We start from the raw sequence: 22,673 nt of genomic DNA, 5'->3' as shown, positions 1-22,673 counted from the left end.
GCACAACTCTCAGGCTTTTTGACCTCCACATATGCGGCTTTAATTCTGGATTCGGTTATTCAGATATTCATCCTCTCTAGGAATATCTACATCCTCCAGTGTGACAATTTCTTTATTCGTGACTTCTCACTTTCAGGGGGTCCTTGTGCCCCTAACTCAGGCATGGGCAAACTTCAGCCATCTGGGTGCTTTGGACTTCAACTCCCACAATTCCTAACTGCCTTCCTTTCCCCGGACCATATTTTCATTCTTGTGGACTACTGGTGGTCCACGGACCATAGGTTGGGAAATGAAGGGTCCTGAGGCTGTTAGGAGTTGAAGTCCAAAACACCCAGAGGGCCAAAGTTGCCCATGCCTGCTGCAACTCCAGTGAATGTGAGGACTGTTTCTGTTTACATCTTTTTATTGTGTGTGTATACACACACACACACACACACAGTGTTAATTGTCATACCTACAATCCTAGCCTCTAGTTTATTTTGGATGGAGGCAAGAATGCTTGTGAGCTAACAAATGATTAAAAAGTACCTCTTGGTGGTACCCAATTAGAGATCCCAGAATGGGATCCAGTAGATCACCACCAAGCTTTGATCTAGGGCAGCAGTTCTCAACCTGTGGGTCGCAACTATTCACAGGGAGTTGCTCACTTTGCCTCCTTTGGGTCCAGGTTTCTTTTCTCTCTCCTCCTTTCTCTTCCATTCTTTCTCCCCCTTTCCTTCCCTCTCCTTTTTCTTTCACTTGCCTCCCTCTTTCTCTTCCTTTCTCCAGCCATATATAATTACATATTGTTTTTGTGTTCACTATGCTTGAATTACGTTCCATTTTTACCAACGAAACTACATCCTGCATATCAGAATATTTATGTTATGATTCATAACAGTAGCAAAATTACAGTTATGAAGTAGCAATGAAAATAATGTTATGGTTGGGGGTCACCACAACATGAGGAACTTTATTAAGGAGTTGTGGCATTAGGAAGATTGAGAACCACTGATCTAGGGGATCGAAAACCCTTGGATCCACCACTTCCTACCTCTTGGAATGAAGTGAATTTGTTTCTCTTTCTCTGATTTTCTATATTTTCAAAGAGGGCTTGCAAGATAGATAAGTGGGAGCTGTCAAATTAACAATTGGTAAGCCTCTCTGAGAGTCTTTATGGCTGAAGTGTGTGATGTAAGGACTCTTAATAAATACATAAATAAATACGTTCTATTCTAGATGTCAGTTTTATTGTGCATTACATTTCTCGGAGGCCCTGGAGAACAGAGAAGCAATTCATCCCTTTGCTGTATAAGCAGTAAAGTATTGAACAGGCCTCTAAAGCTCATAAATCGTGGTGTGCCTTGTCTGAAACAGATGAGTTTATTGCCATCTTTTAATTTAATATCTCAAAGCCTGGTACATATTGATGTCAAGCTTGGAAATGTGGCTATAACAACATGGGAACGGTGCATCTACACTGTAAAATAAATGCAGTTTTACACTGCTTTAACTGCTATGGCTCAGTGTTCTGGAATCCTAGAAATTGTAACTTCTTGTAGCACCAGCACTCTTTGACAGAGAAGGCTAGAAACCTTTAAAATGGCAACTCCCAGGATTCTATAACACTGAGCCAAGGCAGCCAAAGTGGTATCAAACTGCATTCATTCTACAGTGTAGATACACCCATGATAAACCATCCATAACGGAGCAGCATTGAGTTCAAGCTCTTCATCTTGTTACAAATGGCTTCAGCCTTTTCCTCTATTCGTTTGTCTTAAACATTTAATTTCCCGAGCCCTAGAATTAAGACAGGAGGTGGAGAAATAGATATCTTTTCTCCCCTAGGGAAGCTTAAAGTCCTGATGACAGGGATTTATCTTTAATGGCTCTCTTTGATGGATTTGTGCCTGGGTGGCAATGGGGAGTTTCACATGCAGACCAGATAAGCGCTGTCTGAATTGATTGTAGTTTTGCAAGGCTACTACATTAAAAACAGCACAGCTATGAAGTGTTTCGACTTCCTACAACACTGTTATTATCTTCTTATCAGCAGTGGAGGTCAGGATTGGGTGATCCTCCAGGTGTTGGACCTCAGCCCGCCATGGCCTTGGCCAGCATACGCAATGATGAGGAATGCTGAGAGGAGAGACTCAGCAACATCTGGAAGGCCTAATCATCCTCATCACTGAACTATCCAAGGTGTTGGGTTTGTCAGCCCTTCAGTTCAATGATGGGCCATCCAGTAGAGCTCAGGTGAAGGTTTCACTTTCCTGATGTCACTAGACTTCCAATTCCCAATGTAACTAACTTGGGGATGATGGGTTTTTTATTTCAGCAGCTTCTGAAGTAGCACAGAATCCTAGTCCATTGGTTCGTATCTGTATAGTCAGTGTCAGCTTACTTCCAAGACCTAGTCATACCTTAATTGTTACACATTCTTAGCAAACACAATTTGCTTTGGTAGACCCAGAATACCTTGTTTTAAAATTATACATAGCATTAGCATTCTTTGCTTTATTTTCATTCCACCTTTCTTCCCGTAGGAAGTTGTGGTGACTAACAGTGACGTGACACAATACAATACCATTTCAAATAAGGCTAATACATCTAGATATGAATACAAACATTAAAAATAATTAAATATTTCTGTCATAAGTGCAAAAGTTAAAATACAATTAAAATGACATTTAAACACTAGACAGCCCCCCCCCCCCCCAAAAAAAAAGAAAAAACCATTCCCAGCAGCTTGGCCCTCATCATTCATTAAATGCCTGATTATAGAGGTATGTTCACAGAAGTCTGTGAAAGGCAAGCAGGGATGGGGCCATCCTGGTCCTTCTAGGGCGGGAGTGCTAACCATAAGGCCCCTTCCACACTGCCATATAATCCAAATTATCAAAACAGTTAATCCGCAGTATCTGCTTTAAACTGGATTATATGAATCTACACTCCCATATAATCCAGTTCAAAGCAGATAATGTGAATTATCTGCTTTGATAATCTGGATTATATGGCAGTGTAGAAGGAACCCTAGTGCTTTGAAATCTGGACCCCAAAAAACTTTCCAGAGATTAAACTGCCTGTATCATACTCACACTTTATTTGCTTGGTAACTTCTGCTGTAGATCTAGGCAATCCCTGACCATGTAGACAAGGAAATGCATCTATGCTGGATAATAAATGCTTAAACTGCCATGAGTCAATGCTGTGGGATCATGTGCGTTGTACTTCTGTAAGGACTTTAGCCTTCTTTGCCAAAGAGTCCTGGTGTCTCATTAAACTACAAAATATCTCTGATTACAGGCAGTCCCCGAGTTACAAACATCTGAGTTACAAACATACGACTTACAAATGGCTCATAGTTACAAACATGGGTGAGACAGCAGGAAGTGAGAGAAATTTGCCCTTCGGAAGAGAAATTCACGCCTAGAAATAGTTATCATGGGGAAAAGGTGCCTCAGCTGAAGCTGCCTCACCAATCCTTCTTTCCATAATAAGCCACATTTTTCAAAATCCAATTATCACAGGGACAGAAAGCAAGGTGAAATCTTCTGAACAGGGACACAGACAGAAAAACAAACACCACAGGGGTGTTAACCCTTCCTAGGCTATCCAAAGCTTATACATGTGTGTGTGTGTTATTATATATTTGGCTAGAGCTACACTGAAAAAATGTACCTGTTCCAACTTCAAATTCAACTGAAGAACAAATCTTACACAACCCATCTTGTGTGTAACTTGGTTAATGCCTGTATTTTGTTTAGTGAGGTACAGTATGTTCACTGGAATTGGCTTCATCTGGAGATAGATCAGAGTATGCGAGCCTGTATACATTACGTTTTCAGTCAGTACAGCTTTAGTAAAGTTCTCTATAACAGTGAAATTCAGCTGCAGGAAGTTTGATAAAATTGTGTTACATGCAGCTTCCACCAGTTATATACCCATGTTTTCTTTAAGGCATCTTTTGGTCTTCCAATTATCACCTCACTGTCCTGTCTCAGCTTGATAGGCTGAGACAGCTTGATGGGAAGGAGCCCCTCATGGTGTACTGGGTTAAACCCTTGTGCCAGCAGGACTGAAGACCGACAGGTTGGAGATTCGAATATGGGGAGAGCACGGATGAGCTCCCTCTGTCAACTCCCAACTCCCCAGGTGGGGACATGAGAGAAGCCTCCCACAAGGATGGGAAAGCATTAGAACATCCCGGTGTCCCTGGCCAGTGTCCTTGCAGACAGCCAATTCTCTCACACCAGAAGTGACTTGCAGTTTCTCAAGTCACTCCTGACACGAAAAAAAAAGCTTGATGGGAGTTACAGCCTACTTTGAGAAGAATGCTTTTACAAGGAGAGATCAAAATTGTTATAAAAACTGTTCTAAAGGGGAAGTGCAAACTCCCACCCCCACCCAAGTGATAATTTAGCAACATAGATACTGGCATTTAACATTCTTTTATTTCTTGCAATATGTTTTGTATGGAAATATAGGTTTACTTTTTGAAAATGACACTTCAGCTATGCATTGTGCAGGATAAAGAAATGTATTCTCCAAGACTCACTTTATCATGTGGCAAACCTGGAGGAGAAAAGAACATAAACATAATATTTTTACTGGGTAGTTTCCTTGAAATTGCAACTTTTTATTCCACTTAGTTCTTTGAGTAACCAAAAATTGTGAGAGGGGCCACATTTGTCCTATGAACATATCTACTGAAACACTGAAAAATAACACTCACACATGGAAACTTAGGAGCTGGCAATACATTATTCTTTTACATTCATAAGATATATAAACCTCACTTGCCTAGTTTCCAACAGACCTCACAACCCCTGAGGATGTTTGCCATAGATGTGGGTGAAACGTTAGGAGAGAATGCTTCTGGAACATGGCCAGACAGCCCAGAAAACCCACAGCAATCCAGCAAGTGAATATTTTCGGACCTACTCACAGGGATAAACATTAAATGTTATGGCTGGGAGGACCTTGAACAAAACGAAAATTTATGAATGATATATTGTACCTTTATAGACAGCCGTGCAAAGTTTCTGTGTTTAGAAATAAATGGAAATGAATGTTTATGAAAGGTTTTAGAGAGCCAGTGCTCAAAGAATATAAAATCTGCTAAAGATAAATAATATGTCAGCATGAGAATAAACAAGAAGGCGGGGGGAGGGAGCATGGAAGTGTAAGCTTTTCGTAAATGAATGTTGCTTTTGTAATTCACGGTTCACCAGCAGATGTTAAGCTACAAATCCCATCAACCTTGGCTTTCATGAAGCCTGAATGGTTTCAAGTCATTTCAGTTAGTTAGATCTACCTCCCTTTCTCCTTTTTACATTTCAAGAAAGGTAATATGATGTCGCTGGGTCCCTTCCAGTTTTGGCACAGGAAAACAGCTGAATATTCCAAGCAATGTTTGGGCAACTCTGTTTCCTTTGATCAGACTGACGTTCTTTATAAAAATATCAACTGTGGCCGAACAGAAAGTCTTGATGCTCTGTAGTGTTTTCCTCCCCCAGAATGTCTGGATATTGTGGCACACATAAATCTCAAGCTTGGGACTGTCTTCTGGTTATTTGACCTTGTGTAAAATTAGAAGACCCATGGAAAAGTACATCTGGAAAACATGCATCTGTTCCCTGCCCCCCATCCCTTTTTCTATCTGAAAACCAAGTAGGCATTACTATATGGTTCTCTACACACACAAAAAGTTCATAACTTGAGCATAGATGGAATAGACCTTATTAATTCTAGAATCTATGCAAGCTGAGAATGTGCTTTAAAACCACAGCTCTCAATTGGTTTCTTGTGTAATAGTTTAAGGATATGACTTGGGCTTCAGGGATCCAGACTGAAGCCCCCGTGGAGGCATAAAATTTACAGGGTGGTCTTTGGACCAGCCATTCATTCTCTCCCAAAGTGATCTCACACGTTTATTGCAGAATAAGGTGGGATGCAAATAGTCATGCACACCACTCTGAGCTCATTGACAGAAAGGCAGGATATACACGCAATTCTTAATGGGTTTTTTCATGTGTGCCAGGAGTGACTTGGGAACACACACATGGTCTGCCCTCCACATTTATGGGTTTACATCTTGCAGATTTGACTATTCGTGCATTTGATTATTTCTAGAAATCTTTAGGTCTGCTGGTGACTCCATGACTACCTTCTGCACGATATGAATCATTGAGTTGGGCTGGAAGAGTTAGAAATTCCTAGCAAATTTTTAAAAAACAGTCATTTTATTGGGTTGTTGTAGGTTTTTTCGGGCTATATGGCCATGTTCCAAAGGCATTCTCTTCTGATGTTTCGCCTGCATCTATGGCAAGCATTCTCAGAGGTAGTGAGGTCTGTTGGAACTAGGAAAGTGGGTTTATATATCTGTGGAATGACCATGGTGGGACAAAGAACTTTTGTCTGTTAGAGCTGGGTGTGAATGTTTCAACTGACCACCTTGATTAGCATTTGGTGGCCTGGAAGTGCTTGGGGCAAACTTTTGTTGAGAGGTGATTAGATGTCCTTGTTTGTTTCCTCTCTGTTGTTTTGCTTTTGTAATTTTAGAGTTCTTTTTAATACTGGTAGCCAGTTTTGTTTTGGGTTTGGGACCCACCTACCTGCAGGACCGCATTTCTGTGTACGAAATTTGAAATTTTCCTGCTTTTGCAGGAGTCCTGTGCTCATAAACACTGTGAAAGTGGAGAGCCTGCTACATTTTTGAAAGTGTCATTGCACCTGATTCTTAATCAATTATCTCCTAGGACACACTTAACTTTCATCTAAACCAGATTCTACACCAGAAAAGGGGGTAAAGGAGCTGAGAAGTTAGTAAACGATGCAAGAGAGATGAGGAATATAATTACGACTTCTACAGCATTTGTCAAAGATATTAGACTACTGAGTAAAGAATTTTAAGAATGATATGAAGTAAATCAGCTTTTATAACTGCATGGTTTGTCGTAAGTAAGTAATTATCCCCTTCCTACAGGGACTTTTAGGAGGGAGTTTGAAATATATCTATAATGCTGTGGATGTAAAATAATTAGTGATGCCATATAGTCATATTCATATGCAGTTGCCTTCCTCTTGGCTTCTCATTTTTCTAAGAAGTAAAACAAAATCGACCCCCTTATGTAATGTCAGACTTTACTGGGGACTGTGCCAAAACCAAATATCAGACCCAGATGAGAAAAGAAGCAGTTTATGTAAAAAGTATACTTCGTGCCGGCAGAAAAAAATGATTTCATTAGAACAGATTTTAATTAACTGCATTGTATATAATGCCCATCCACAGAGATGTAAAGGAATGCCAGCACAAAACTTAATGTTGATGTTGGATACACATGAAATGGTACCTGTGAACTGGGTAACGTGGATGTCTTTACATTTAAGCAGACTGGAAAATTAATTTTCCTTGAGCTGCCTTTCTTTCATTGATAGCTCCATGAAGACAAATGCAAGATCTTGGTTATGTATGGAACAGGATAAACTAGAGAAGTGGTTCTCAACCTTCCTAATGCCATGACCCCTTAATACAATTCCCCCGTGGTGGTGACTCCCAACTATAAAATTATTTTCATTGCTACTTTATAACAGTAATTTTGCTACTGTTATGAATCGTAACATAAATATCCAATAAGCAGGCTGCATTTTCATTCACCGGACCAAATTTGCACAAATACCCGATATAGCCAAATTTGACTATTGGTGAGGTTGGTGGTGAATTGATTTTGTCATTTGTGAGTTGTAGTTGCTGGGATTTATAGTTCATTTACAATCAAAGAGCATTCTGAACTCCACCAACAATTGAATTGAACCAAACTTGGCAGACAGAACTCACATGACCAACAGAAAATACTGGAAGGGTCTGGTGGGCACTGACCTTGAGTTTTGGATTTGTAGTTCACCTATATCCAAAGAGCATTGTGGACTCAAACAATGACGGCTCTGGACCCAACTTGGCACAAATACCCAATATGCCCAAATGTGAACACTGGTGGTTTTGGGGGGAAATAGACCTTGACATTTGGGAGTTGTGGTTGCTGGGATTTATAGTTCACCTACAATCAAAGAGCATTCTGAACCACCACCAATGATAGAATTGGGCCAAGCTTCCTACACAGAACCCCCAAAACAGGCAGAGAGATCTTCAGTCTTCTCTGCCAAAGGGGTTCCTAAGACCATCAGAAATATGTGTTTTCTGATGGGCTTTGCCGACTCCTCTGAAACCCCCCTCACAACTCCCCCAGGGGTCCCGACCCCCAGGTTGAGAAACACTGAGCTAGAGGGACAAGCTTGTCAAGCTTCACACATTATTGATGCTTACAATAACCCAAAATCAAGTCTCTCAGGAAAAATATCCTCTGTGTCCCTCAAACTAATTGTTAGGAATTATTCCAAGCCTCAGTAGATATGAATGCCAGTATGTATTACTTCTTGCAGTGATTCACTTAGTGCATGAATGTGCTTGGGAGGTCTTTAAAAGGAGACACATCTCCTGCAGATGAAATTTCATATCCGCTGAAATCTTTATAATTGAAATGCTGAAGTCTTGAGCGATGCTCTGGGTATGATGCACTCACAATATATAAGTTTGGCAGAGACTGTAACTTTTCCCCCAATGTCTGCATTTCCCATTAACTTTGCCACAGGGAGTGATACAATTCATGCTTTATGAAACCTTTGCCAGTAGAGCCTTTGTTGTAAACTGGAATTCGCTTTGCCCTGTCTGTGACATGAACTCCATAAAATATGTCAGTAGGTCACAGACACACATCCCATTTGCATGCTGGGATCACAGAGATTGCCGCAAGAAAGCAGAAACAGGCACTGGGCCATAGAATTCCACTGTATGGGGATTGTCTTTTTTTTGCAAAACAGGAGAAATGACTGTTGCCTGCCTGTTATTTAAAATATAAGTAACATCCAGAGATTTGTGTGACTGACCAGTGAAAGTGTAGGGAAGATAGGCAAAGAAGCAAACCTGATCTTAAAAAGAAAATCACACTGCAAGTTATATTCACTTAACATGCAGCAGTGATATTTCTGCTCCATCTCGATTTCCTCACTGCCAAGTGCCCCTTGAACCTTGTTCTTGTTGTGCATTTCTTAATACTTGTTATTTTGTGGCTGCTGCCTTGGAAACCAACTCCAAGTGAAAATGAATGTCCGGTCACAGTTCTAATAAATCTTTCATTGGGTTCAGCAGCCATCCTGCAGCAGGAGGAAAAGTGAGACTAAGTGGAAAAATCCTCTTCTTAAACAACTTTGGAGTTAATTCATATGCAGGGAATTTTTCAGTGGTGAAAGTAACGCTCCTTCATAACTCTCAGATCAGCTGTTTGGCGAAATAGATCTGAATTTCGGAGAGTCTGTTGAAACAGGTCTAGCAACTGTGATCTCTTTGTGTGGCATGGTTAGTCAGCATTGAATGTAATTGCAACAGACCTTTTAATATATCCATAAAAGTGTGTGTGTGTGTGTGTGTGTGTGTGTGTGTGTGTGTGTCACCCTACTGCAACAAATAGTGCTAGTCCCTCTCCCTAAAGTAGTGGGATACTGACCTGCCAAGGGCAGGGGAAGAAACTCCATATATGTATTGGATGTTCCTATCATCCCCATATAGCAGTAGTTCTCAATCCGTGGGTCTCCAGATGTTTTGGCCTACAACTTCCAGAAATCCCAGTCAGTTTACCAGCTCTTAGGATTTCTGGGAGTTGAAGGCCAAAAACACCTGGGGACCCCAGGTTGAGAACCACTGCCATATAGCATGGTCTAGGAATTATGGGATTTAACATGCAAACCATTTGTAAGTGGGTTGTTGCAGATTTTTCGAGCTGTATGGCCATGTTCTAGAAGCATTCTCTCCTGACATTTCACCATCTATGGCAGGCATCCCCAGAGGTTGTGAGGTCTGTTGGAAACTAGGAAATTTGGGTTTATATATCTGTGGAATGTCTGGGGTGGGAGAAAGAACTCTTGCCTTCTTGAGGCAAGTGTGAATGTAGCAATTGGCCACCTTGATTAGCATTTAATGGCCTGCAGTTTCAAGGTCTCTCTGGTTGCTGCCTGGGGGAATCCTTTGCTCGGAGGAGAACTCCAGAGAGGAAACAATCTGGGACAGCTAATCACCTCTCAACAAAAGATTCCCCCAGGCACTAACAAGCCACACCTAAAAACTGCCAGGCCATTAAATTCTAATCAAGGTGGCCAATTGAAACATTCACACCTACATCCAACAGACAAGCCTGATTTATACTTGAGTGGAAAACTGTGAATGAATTCCAGGTACTGTGAGCTGCTTTTTAAAGGAAGGAACTGAGTATTCCTTGCCTAAGAAATCCTATGAAATTCAGGGTGTGTGCATGAAACTTAAATATGATGGTCATCTTTAAACCAGGGGACAGGTGAAAAATCCTTTTGAACTTACTGATTTTTACTTATGTGTCCATTCCTGGAAGCTGTAGGTTCCAATGAATACATCTAATAAGAAATACTCGTGCCTGAGGGTTTTTTGTTTTGTTTTCCCCTCTTAGGTTGTAAGCCTGATAACAATGATCTAATAGTATGATTCACTGTTCTCAGGGTATAAATAACAAACAAACAAATAGTAAACAATTAGGTACATTATTTGATAATGCAGATTTTCTCCTGGTATATTGGTATGGCAAAATTGTGACCCTCTATATGTTGGAAATAACTCCCATCATCTATATGCTGGCTGGAGCTGAATTATTGACATTGTGAAATATCTCCTATGGTGTTGCATCCCAAGGGACATGATATTCAGCTTTTATTTCCTGAGACACTTGATTGGCAGCATGCAGAGAATGTAGTTTGGTCAGTGCTTTCTCATATATGATCTTGCTTTCTCTCTCGAGAAACATTCCAAGTTGATTAAAGCAAGCTTACTTTTTCAAACATTAGGCTGTCCTGTAACCATTTATAACACTTGGCTCTGAAGTCATATTTTACTTGTGGAGGCCCTGCGCAACAGATGACTTCAATCATAACGCTTGTAATGCCTTTCAGACGCAGACGGCCTTGAAATCAGGCTGGGCATGTTTGAAATGCCAGATGTTTAAAAAGAATTTTTAGCAACTGACATACAGGAACCTCTTTTGGCAACGTTTCAAGTGACCTATGTATCTTACATTCTTCTATAATTCCATTTATGGAAAAATTGATTCCATCCTCTTTTTTTTAAAAAAAAATGAAGGGCAATTTATTATGGTTTTGAGTAGATTGGAATTCTGATCCTCAGAATTCCACATGGGTCTGGAAGAAAATGCTGTTTTAACCAATCTTGGCACATGCTGTTTTGAGTAGATAGTGATGATTATTACAAATGTAACAGTGCCTGAAATCTAATCATCTTGAGGCTTGCTTTAAAATGCAACGCTAGCATTATTTCTTCTAGATTCAAACCAGAAATGTGGAAGGTGAGGGGGGGGGGGTTACATCTCCCCAGATCCCCAGCGATAATACTGGCTGAGTGATTTGCAGTGCTGTCCTCCAAAAGATCATTTTCCATGCTCTGTGCGAATCCTGTCAAGTGTCTTTGTTGAGGTAACTCAAGAGACATAAATTAGAAACCCCAATGCTCATTTTTTCAGGAAGATTATGTATTTAATTCCCACCTAATATGACTTGCATAAAAAGATGCATCCAGAGCAGGATCCTTTGCATGTGGAATTTTAAAAATATATAACATTAATATGTGCAAAGCATCAATCTCATGCATGTTAATGAAATGATGAGTGATACTACAGATAGATGTAAATTACCGGCCATATTAATTGGGGGGGGGGGGTATCAGTAATCGATTGATTCGTTTGTTTTTCCACCTAGATGTGGACAAAACCATGTCTACGATGAGAGAAGGAATGCATTGAATCATTGCTGAATGCTACAGTAGTGGGCAAGGTGAAACCCATGGGACCCAATTTATACTTTTGTCCCCTAAAGCTCCACGTGCCTTGTTTTGGATCTGTTTTTCCTCATAGATAGCTCTAAAACCAGCTATAGTACAGCTGGTTAATCACCAGCAATAGATCTTACCAATCAAACAGTTGGCAGTTCGAAGCCTGGGTCAGGGTGAGCAATCAATCTTCAACCCAGCTCACTGTCCACCTAAGCAGTTTGAAAAGTTGTGAGTAGAGAAATTAGGCACTGCTTAAGCAGAAAGGTATTTTACAGTACCATAAAAAGGAAATACCAGAAAAATGTTGGTGATCAAAGGAAGAAGTGCTCTTTGTCATAGAGGATGGAGCAACAGCACCCCCCTGTGGCTGGAATCAAGCTCAACCTCCAAGATGCCAAAACTGGGGAAGATGCCAACATAATATCCATTGTCTGTCCTGTCTGTTTAATGGCAATACATCTTTGACGTGTATGTATTCTGTGATCCACCCTGAGTCCTACAGGGTGAGAAGGGCAGAATATAAATGTTGTAAATAATAATTAATTAAATAAATAAATATATCCATGAAAAAATCCCTCCCAGTACCTGAATGCACACAAAGGTATTCCCAGACCACTCCTAAAAATATCCAATACGCACCAGAAACCTCTATTTTTCTTGGTTTCAGTAATGCCAATATAATAATGCTTTCACAATTGTCCCAGTGATTTAAAAAACAAGGGATCCAGAGTTGCATGAAGCTGCAAAATGCTGTAAACTGGATGCTCCATTGGAGTGATGTGATTTTCATGGAACCATTCAGCCCCGCCCCCCATGCACATATATTCAGTTCCCTGAAAATTTGTATTCTGAGATTGGGAAACAAACTGAAAAAAAGAAGGTGGGGTGGAGGGGGTGGCCGGTGCAGCGTAAGAAGACAAATTGACAAAAATCACCACTCAACTTGTTCTAATATTAGCTAGTCCTGCTTATTTATCCCTTGATAAAATGCATGAGCAAGAGTTAGATGTAATTTTTGAATGTTCCAGTGCAGTCAGATCATAATAAATAATATAATTAGCAGCCGGTTCTCCAAAAGAGCCAAATACAAGAAACAACAGTTATTCTGAGCTATGTTCCACAAAACCAGAGGGTGCCTGTTACTATGTTGCAGAGTATTATAAATAACCTTTTCTTTCATCTTTTCAAACCCTATAGGTCAGAGCTTTCCAAACGTTTCATGTTGGTGCACATTTTTAGGCTTGCATAATTTTATGACACAGTAATTCTGTTTTAATAGCAAACTGGAGGTTACACTAACCCCTTATGAATGAATACATAAATTGTAATAACAAAATGTATGGAGGCACAACAGTATCTCATGAAAAGCTTTCATTTATATATTTTAAAATAATGATATATTGCTTATTGGGGACAGAGATCCAGCTGGTCAGTCGTGAGGCTCATCAGGGCATAGGTCTGCAGCCTGGGGGGGGGGGTCCTTCTGGATTCAGCACTGACACTTGATGCTCAGGTGTCGGTGGTGGTGGGCAGAACCTTTGCACAGTTAAAACTTGTGCGCCAGCTGCTACCATACCCCAAGAAGCCTGACTTGGCCATGGTAGTTCACACCTTAGTTACATCCAGGTTGGATTACTGCAATGCACTCTACGTGGGGCTGCCTCTGAAGATGGCCCGGAAACGGCAACTGGTGCAAAGATCGGCAGCCAGGTTGCTAACTGGAGCTAATTATAGGAAGCAAATGATGCCCCTATTAAAACAGCTCCACTGGTTGCCGATATGCTTCCAGTCCCAATTCAAAGTGCAGGTCATATCTTACAAAGCCCTAAACGGTTCAAGCCCTGCCTATCTCCATGACTGCATTCCCAATTTTCCTGCGCTAGCATTAAGATCTGCCAGGGAGGCCCTCCTCACAGTTCTGCCACCCTCACAGGCGCAGTTGGTGGGGACAAGGGAGAGGGCCTTCTCGGTGGTGGCCTCTGGCTTTGGAATAACCTTCCTACGAAGATTAGGCAGGCCCCCACACTGACCTACTTCCAGAAGGAATTGAGGACTTGGATGTTTGGAGAAGCCTTTGAGAATGTATAGTCTCAATGGTCTGCAATTAATGCCACAGCACTGAACTTTCATCCCATGCCCTAGTTCATTACCTAAAATTTGCACTATCCTATTCCGTGCTCCTGTTTGCAGTTGGCTATGTTTTATGACAGTTCTCATCATAGATTATTGGGTGCTGTTTAGAGCTTAAACTTTTTTTTATATGCTATTGGTTTTACCTTGTATTGTATTGTGTGTTTATTTTATGCATTGTTTTAGGAATATTGTGCCATATGTAAACCTCCCCAAGTCCCTTCTGGGAGATGGAGGTGGGGTACAAAAATAAAATTATTATTATTATTATTATTATTATTATTTCACTTAGACTCAGAATTTTTTCATTATATTCACATGCCACAGCAACACACTGCAGCCAACACACTAACATATCACAATACAAAGTTTGGAAAAGCCTGCTATAGGCCTTCCTTTTCTGCAGGTAAGGAAAAACGCCTGGAAAGTATTACATTCAGGGCGCCATATAAACCTTTTAGCTATGGATTCAGAAAACTTGTTGACGTGCTGAACCATCAGTTTTATTCTGACAGTGGCGTACAGATTTTTCCTTACCTTATATTTTTCTTTCTAATCCAATGACTCTGACTAGGGGTGAAAAAATGAAAGAAGTATGCTAGACCACAACCAATATGCCAGAGCCATACAAGTACACTTGGTCTTATATGCTATAGTACAATATTTGGAGGAAAAGCATCTATCATAGTTTTCAAGTAATTCGTGTTATATTTAATCCATTCACTTTTTATTTGCTGGAGTTACACTTAAAAATGTATCTGTTCCGACTTACAAACAAATTCAACTTAAGAACAAACTTACGAAACTTAGCTTGTTCATAACTTGTGGATTGCCTGTAATTATCTCTTTTTTCCCACCCTCCTGTCTCCCAGGCTAAGTAGTATTATCAAGAAGACACAGGATACTTAAAAACTGCAAAAATTATAGTGTATAATCCATAAAACAGCAGTCACCAGATTATTGTGTCTATGTTCATTATTATTTCAGAAATTGTTAGGCACAGATGTTAAATGTTTTGCTGTGAGAGCACAGTCATAAGAATGAAAAGGCCAAATTCCTTGATGTTACTCATCTTCACAATTTCAGTGTTATCTTTGCAATGACAGACTTAAATTTAATGAGGGTTGATCTCAGTTGTGGTCAGTAACAATTACAAATAAGTCATGCTTTTCAGGGCTCTCCTTGCATATCTGGAGGGAACCTCCATTCATGTCAAGAGTTTACTGTAAATCTGTTGTTGTTTTTAACATGATGGATAATAGATAGCAAGACAGGCTTTATCTTCTCTCTCCTTTTCAATGTGCTATTACTCAGTGAAGGCAGCTGCTGTTTACCTTTGCTTATTCTAGGTAGGCATATACAGCTAGAGTTGAACTTCATATCTCTGCTCAAGATTTGTGTATTGCATCATTTAGTGCGTTCATGCTCTGTAAGCTGATCCTGTGTTATTATGCAAAATTTGGAAAACAATTATTACAACTACTAAAATCATCTAAAATATTCTAAATTCTTTGTTCCCTGTTTTCACTTTCTTTCTCTAGATGGGCTTGGGACATGAGGAAGGATTTGGAGCCCCATGTTTGAAATGTAAGGATAAGTGTGAAGGATTTGAGCTGCATTATTGGAGGTAAGAGGAGATGCTTCATTCTTGAATTAAATATGGAAATTGTAAGTGAGCTGTGGCCAACATAATAACAAGCATATCTCTAAGACCCAGGCCTTGTTTGTACAGAATGTTAAACTGTGGTGTGTGTATATAGGTACACAACCAGAGAACCCACTAAAGTGAAAGAGTTGAGGGCTTCTTTTAAGTTATGCCTCTCTAGACAAAGCCCATAAAGCTCAGAGTGAAAGTTCAAAACAGAAGCTAATGGAGACACAGATTCCAAACAGAAAAATACAGTTGATTTACATGAGTATTGTCAAGGGTCATAATTGTCAGGGGAGACGAAACTGGATATAAATAACACATGGTCTGGCAAGCTACTGTTGTGAACAATTACTCAAAAGTAAGTCTTGCCAACTTCCATGGGCCTAGCTCACAGACAGGAATGGAAGAGGTTTCAGTTTTACTGTGTGGAGTAATTAAAGGCCGAGATGTTAGAGTGGCTATGATGTTCAACGAAGTAGCCAAATGTTTGTGCACTCATATACTATCAGCCTCCCACATTTATGGGTTTGAACTCTCCTGATTTGATTATTTAAGGATTTGATTAAAATATCCACTCTAGAAAGTTCTCTAGAAATCTTTAGGTCTTTCAGCGTGACTCCGTAATCTGCTTCTGCCGGAACTTGACCATAGTGCAGTAGAAGACCTAAATATTCCTAGAGAAAGCACATATCTAGGAATCATACAGTGCAATTGCATAGTCAGTTTTTAGAGGCAGTTTACTGTAGAGTCAGAGTGGAAGACCTACAGATTCACTAGAGAGGTGCTTTCTTAGGTAAAACATCATGAGGGGTTTTTTTATTCATGACTTTTCCTCTTTTGAAGGAATCTTCTGGCCTTAATCCTGGCTGGCGCTATCTTACATTCTAGGCATATTGTATTGTTTAAGTTTTCTCATATGTAATGGGCACTTTCCTATTTCTGCATATCAAACTGATCTCTACATGCCCATAACTTTACAGGCTTTCACCAATTACTGCCCATGAGACATGTTTGATTATACATCCCAGCATTTGCAGCCTGCAGGATATCTGGTTGTGCTCAGAGATACCATCCTGTACAACTGGAGACCACAAAACTGGTGATAGCTGGCAAATCTATGAACCTCTAGCCTGGATGCTGTGTCCTTCTCACACTTTTCTTCTTAGCTTACACACTCTTATTCTCCTCCTTTTTCCTGGTTAAAGCAAACTATGATTGTTCAACCTGAGTTGAATAAACTGGCTGGAAAATCACTACCTATAAAACAAAAATGATTTATTCAATAAAGAAGGACATTCTATGATGGATTGTCCCACTTCCTTTCTCTGAAAGGCAAGTGCTCATGAGACAATTGGACTGTTTACATGCTGTTTCCTCATGCCGTTTCCTTCATTCAGCCCAGTCCAGTATCTGCCTCCACTTGGAGAAGATGTTACGTTGGGAGCTCCTTCACTAGATCAACAGACATTTGAGCTATTATTGGTATCTTCTTTTTCCTCTTTCTTTTTTGTTTCTCTCTGTCACTTTTTTCCTTACCGCTTCCACTTAACACAGATCCATCACCCCACCAAGCATCATCCCTAGACCTTGTTTATAGCAATTGTGGAAGGAGCTAGACAATCACATATCATTGGAAAGAGAGAGTAAGAAATTCTACTTCCATTTCACATTGCTGAATCTTGGGCCTATTTGCATTGCACAGTTATAGCACTATTATTCCACTTGAGCTTCTTGGCCTCCACCCTATAAAATCCTGGGATAGGCAGTGAAGGGAGGGACATTTAACGTCACTTGCCAGAATGCTCCATTGCCTCAACAATAGGAATCCTAGCAGCTAGAGTGGAATCATAGCACTAGAATTTTGCAGTATGAATGTTCTCAGTAGCAGTTTGACTTCCCTTCTCCCACTTCAGTTGCTTGAGCAACTTGAGAAACTGCAAGTCACTTCTGGTGTGAGAGAATTGGCCATCTTCAAGGATATTGCCCACAGGACTCCTGGATGTTATCCCATCCTGTTGGAGGCTTCGCTCGTGTTCCTGCATGAGACACTGGAGCTGACAGACAGGAGCTCACCCTGCTCCCCAGATCCCAACCACTGACATTTCGATCAGCAGTTCATTGCGCCACTGGGGGCTCCACTTTTGTGGCTGATTACAGTCATTGAAACCACCTCAGTCGCTTTGTGTTTCAGCAAATACTTCAGTTTCTCAAGTCACTCCTAACACAACAAAAAAAAATCCTGACAACATTGTTTCAGCATTATATCCTCATTGGGCAATCTTAGCAGAATCTGGCAAACTTTCCCAGTCCAAGATGTTACAGTTTCATTTCTTACTTTTTTGAAAATGTCTGTAAGTTGCCAAGTTCAAAGACGGTTGTCCTAGAACTATAGGATAACCTGTCCCAGGATTATTTTCTTTTCAGTGTAGTGGTAGGTTTAGATGATCCACTACATGCCTTTAAAGAACCTTTTTAGAAAATATTGTAAAATCGAGTGGACAGAGAAAGTACATAGTTAAGGAACTATGGTACAATTATGTTCTTTTCCACTAGATGGGAGTGTAGCATCTTTGACAATATGAAGTAGACTGTGAAAACCTATAATGCTGTCTTAAGCTGGGGCACATTCTTAACATACCTGTTAGGAAATTCATCTCACTGCTAAGCAAAAGTGACAAGGTGATAAATCTCTTATTGCAGATGACCTTGATGCATTTAAAGAATTGCTTGGGATCAAATTCTGTAACCTAGTCCAATTTTAACTTCGAATGTGTGTTAATGGGTTTTTTAAAACCATTTTTAAAACAATTTTAAACCTGTTTATAGTTAATCCTGTTTTAGTGTTTGCATATTTGTATATTTTAAATTGTGTGCTGATTCTTTTGTGTTAAACAGCTTTGATTCTCATCCAGGAGAGATAAAGTGGGGCATAAATAAATATAACAAACAAATAAATAAATAATCTCTGGGGGTTCTTGGCCATCTGTCGGGGGTGCTTTAAATGTGATTTTCCTGCTTTTTGGCAGGGGGTTGGACAGGATGGCCCATGAGGTCTCTTCCAACTTTATGATTCTGTGTATTGTCAAAGGCTTCCAGGGCCGGAATCACTGGGTTGTAGGTTTTTTGGGTTGTATGGCCATGTTCTAGAAGCATTCTCTCCTGACATTTTGCCTTCATCTATGGAAAGCGTCCTCAGAGATGCTTAGGTTTGTTGGAAACTGGAAAATTTGGTTATAACTGCATGGAGCACCATTACCTTCTTGCTGGAGCAGTACCTATTAATCTACTCACATGTGTATGTTTTCGAACTAGGTTGGCAGAAGCTGGGGCTAGCGGTGGGAGCTCACCCTGCCCCCCAGATTTGAACTGCCAACCTCTCGGTCAGCAAATTCTGCAGCTCAGCGGTTTAACTCACTGTACCACTGGGGCCTCCGTCTAACTGCTAGGAAACCTTAAATCAGGCAGAGGTGGTGACATCTTGCCTGGTAAAGAGTCATTTTTCTCAGGCTCCAAGGGTTGAATGTCAGCCTACTAGCCCAGTTCTCTGCTTGTACAGACAATTTCTCTGTTAATAAGGAGGCACATACCTTGTGTTCTACATTTAATCAATTCTTGTAGTATCAACAAAGAGGATGTCGGGATGCATTCTGCTCCAGCCTATTTGTTGTCATTTGGTAACCCTGGAGGCCACCATGGAGTGGAAATTGGCAGCGTGTCAGCATGTTGTGCATTTATGGAGAGCACACTTCTTCATGTAATGTTTAGGACTGGTAAGGTAATAGCAGTAGATTTCTTCTTTAATTGGATGCTCCAGGGTCAAAAGAACTCCTGGATATAAATAGAAGCTTTCTAACAGTAAGTGTTACAAGGTATTTGATAAACACTTTGGCCTTTAATTAATGGGTTGTTCTACTAATAATTATGTTGCCCAGCCCCGTAGAATGTATGTGATGAGATATGATGAGAGACTTTTAGTTTTCTCTTTGGATTGAAACCAAATGCCCCTTCCACCAAAGATGGTTGTGTTTTGTCCCTCCTCCCACCCTACTACTATATAAGAAAAATAAGGACCATTCCTGTGCAAGGTGAGGTTTCTGTTGGGAATCAGGAGCTGTTAGACTCAAAATAACCCTCACTTGGGGATGATTCCACAAAAATATAGCAGAGTGCCAGAAGCACAGTTCATAACCAAGAGAAGCTTACATGTAAAGAGCAAGGATTGGTTTTCATTCAAAAGGATGGAACAGGATTGCAGATTCACAACTTCATAGGTTCTAATATGTTTATTAAAGACAAAAGAAATCAATTCTGGATAGGAAAGGTTCTTGGAGGTTACTAGCTTCACTAAGCTATCTTCTAAGGAAAAGAAAAAGGAAAATAATAAAATAGCCATGTATACTTCATCTTGCCTGGACAATGGCAAGATGCCTCCTCACTCTAGAAGAACAAAGGCAAGAGAGAGTCAGAAAATGGAGACGGGCCGCATGGCCATCCCAGGGCAATAAAAATACCTTTAAAGAGGAAATTATGTATTCCCTGAAGAGATCACATTGCTGAGTATTCAAAGGGGGGGGGGTGAGAAAATGGCATGCAGGATGAGCAAGACAACATGCCTTATAAGCCCCTTCTTAAGATAGGCATGTATAAGGAATTTGGTGAAGCAAACCCTCATTCTTATCTATGTAGGCTAACTACTCATTGAGGGCTAGAGACTTGTGCACTCAGGGATGAAACCCAACAGTTTCTAACCCCCTCACTACACAAAATGATAACTTTCAGATAATGCTTCCACTGAATGTTGTATAAAGATCCACAAATGCACCACTGTGGCAAATACAGCTTACTTCATTCCCACAGAAGGATAGAGATGCCTTCACAGATGTGCTTTGATGATTCTTTGAAAGCAGTGAGATTTTGCTATCCTTTTAAGAAAGATATACTAAGCATATTTAAATATGTAGCTGCTACTAGTTGAGGATAACACAGGGTTATCAGTTTTCCCTGCTTGCTTTGCAGTTGGGGAAGCTCAGTAGAGCAAGGAGAATTCAAAATGGCAAGACAGAGGGCTCCAGGAGGGACCTCTTTCAGGCCCCTTATAGGTCACATTTCCTATACCAACAAGTCAAATTTGTCCCAGATGTTGAAGGATTTTCTAAACCAATGTTTCCCAACTTTGAATATTCTCTTGTTGAGCTGCCACATACATTATTCCTGGCCTTTGTTCAGATGGTCTTGGGATGACTGAAGTTGTAGGACAACAAAAACTTAAGACATGGAAGATCTTTCTAAGAGATGAAACAAATACTGGGATGCTTGTGAGAACTAACAGGAGTTTTAGAAAAGGACTCTGAGAGATGAAGAGTCACATTCCCACTAAGTCACAGAAATCTTTTGGGTCACATTCTCTCAGCTTTAGAGGAAGGCAATTTCCACTGATTTAATCTAAGCACAAAGGTTCTAGGATATAGTTGCCATATGTCAAAGTCATCATAAAAACACATAACAGCATGAAATACTTGGAATTTACTGACTCGCCTGAACGTGACTTACATAGAAAAGGGAGAATTACAGTTCAGAGTTCATTACATTCTATGTCCAAAACTGCAAATTTGAAGCTCTGTCCTCTTGGATTACTCTGCAGAGAGGAGATCCCCAGCCAAAAAAACCAAGCAAACACTAGAGATAATGTCAATGGTATAAGAAAAATGATATCTTTGTGCCCAAGTGTATTCTGTGTTCAAGTCAGTTTCACCAAATATAGAAGCAAGATATAATCTGGAGATTTGTACACATCACTGGAGTAGTAATCTCATGTTAAAGCTGTTTCTGATTTTTAGCCTGTTGTTGTATGGCTTTAGAATTTATGATGGTTTCATACTTACTTGCTCTAATGCATTATTAATAAATGGTAATGTCACAGTACAGCAGTTATTGACTTCATATTGAAATCTGTTGACTCGTTTTGTTTGTGTTTTGTTTTGTATTTTTGTTTTTGTCGTCACACTCACAATCTTTTGAATAGTCTCTACATTTTAATGTATCTGGATTTGTTGTTATAACCACAGCCTAATAATGTTTTCTCCTACATTACTAGAAAAATTTGCCGAAACTGCAAGTGTGGCCAAGAAGAGCATGACGTTCCCACCAGTAGTGAGGATGACCGTAAAGTGGGGAAGCTCTTTGAGGATACAAAATACACAACCCTTATTGCAAAACTGAAATCGGATGGGATCCCTATGTACAAGCGCAATGTGATGATACTGACTAATCCTGTGGCTGCCAAGAAAAATGTGTCCATCAACACTGTCACTTATGAATGGGCCCCTCCAGTTCAGAATCAGACCCTGGTGAGATTATATCACAATATGGGAGGCTACTGTAAAATTGAGACGATCTTTTATTTCATTATGAAGGGAAGTTGATACAGATCATGCAATACGAATGTTTTATTTTTGTTTTGGGGCAAACTAACTATCCCCAACTTGGTGCTCTCCAGGTATTTTTGAACTTCAGCTCAAAATAGTTCCAACCGCCATAACTCATAGTCACATCTATTGGGAGTTGTAGTCCAAACATCTATGTGTGGAAAAAGATCTTGGAGTCCTCGTGGACAACAAGTTAAACATGAGCCAACAATGCGATGCTAAAGAAGCCAATGGACTTTTGGCCTGCATAAATAGAAGTATAGTGTCTAGATCCAGGGAAGTCATGCTACCCCTCTATTCTGCCTTGGTCAGACCACATCTGGAATACTGTGTCCAGTTCTTGGCATCACAATTTAAGAGAGATGTTGACAAGCTGGAATGTGTCCAGAGGAAAGTGAATAAAATGTTCAAGGGTGTGGAGAACAAGCCTTATGAGGAGCAGCTTAAAGAGCTGAGCATGTTTAGCCTGCAAAAGAGAAGGCTGAGAGGAGACGTGATGGCCAGGTGAGGGGAAATCATAGGGAGGAAGGAGCAAGCTTGTTTTCTGCTGCCCTGGAGACTAGGA

The 22,673-nt window shown here is 40.3% G+C and overlaps 1 protein-coding gene across 2 annotated transcripts in view; it reads left to right on the top strand.

Moving 5' to 3' along the window:
- The window catches only part of TES (testin LIM domain protein), a 41,530-nt gene that overhangs the window by 1,908 nt on the left and 16,949 nt on the right, over positions 1-22,673 (top strand). Inside the window, exons 1-3 of one of the 2 annotated variants that reach the window (XM_060777681.2) lie at positions 2,170-2,235; positions 15,574-15,659; positions 21,778-22,030. In XM_060777681.2, the coding sequence (XP_060633664.2) occupies positions 15,574-15,659; positions 21,778-22,030 (339 nt within the window). In that variant the 5' untranslated portion in view covers positions 2,170-2,235. Of the gene's footprint in view, positions 1-2,169; positions 2,236-15,573; positions 15,660-21,777; positions 22,031-22,673 lie in introns of those variants that run through there. The other variant, XM_060777682.2, reaches the window with a different exon arrangement.

The sequence above is a fragment of the Anolis sagrei genome, chromosome 5 (genome assembly GCF_037176765.1).
Source record: "Anolis sagrei isolate rAnoSag1 chromosome 5, rAnoSag1.mat, whole genome shotgun sequence".
NCBI lineage: Eukaryota > Metazoa > Chordata > Lepidosauria > Squamata > Dactyloidae > Anolis > Anolis sagrei.
Note: the sequence above shows the minus strand (reverse complement) of the source record. Positions and strands in the feature narration are given on the sequence as shown.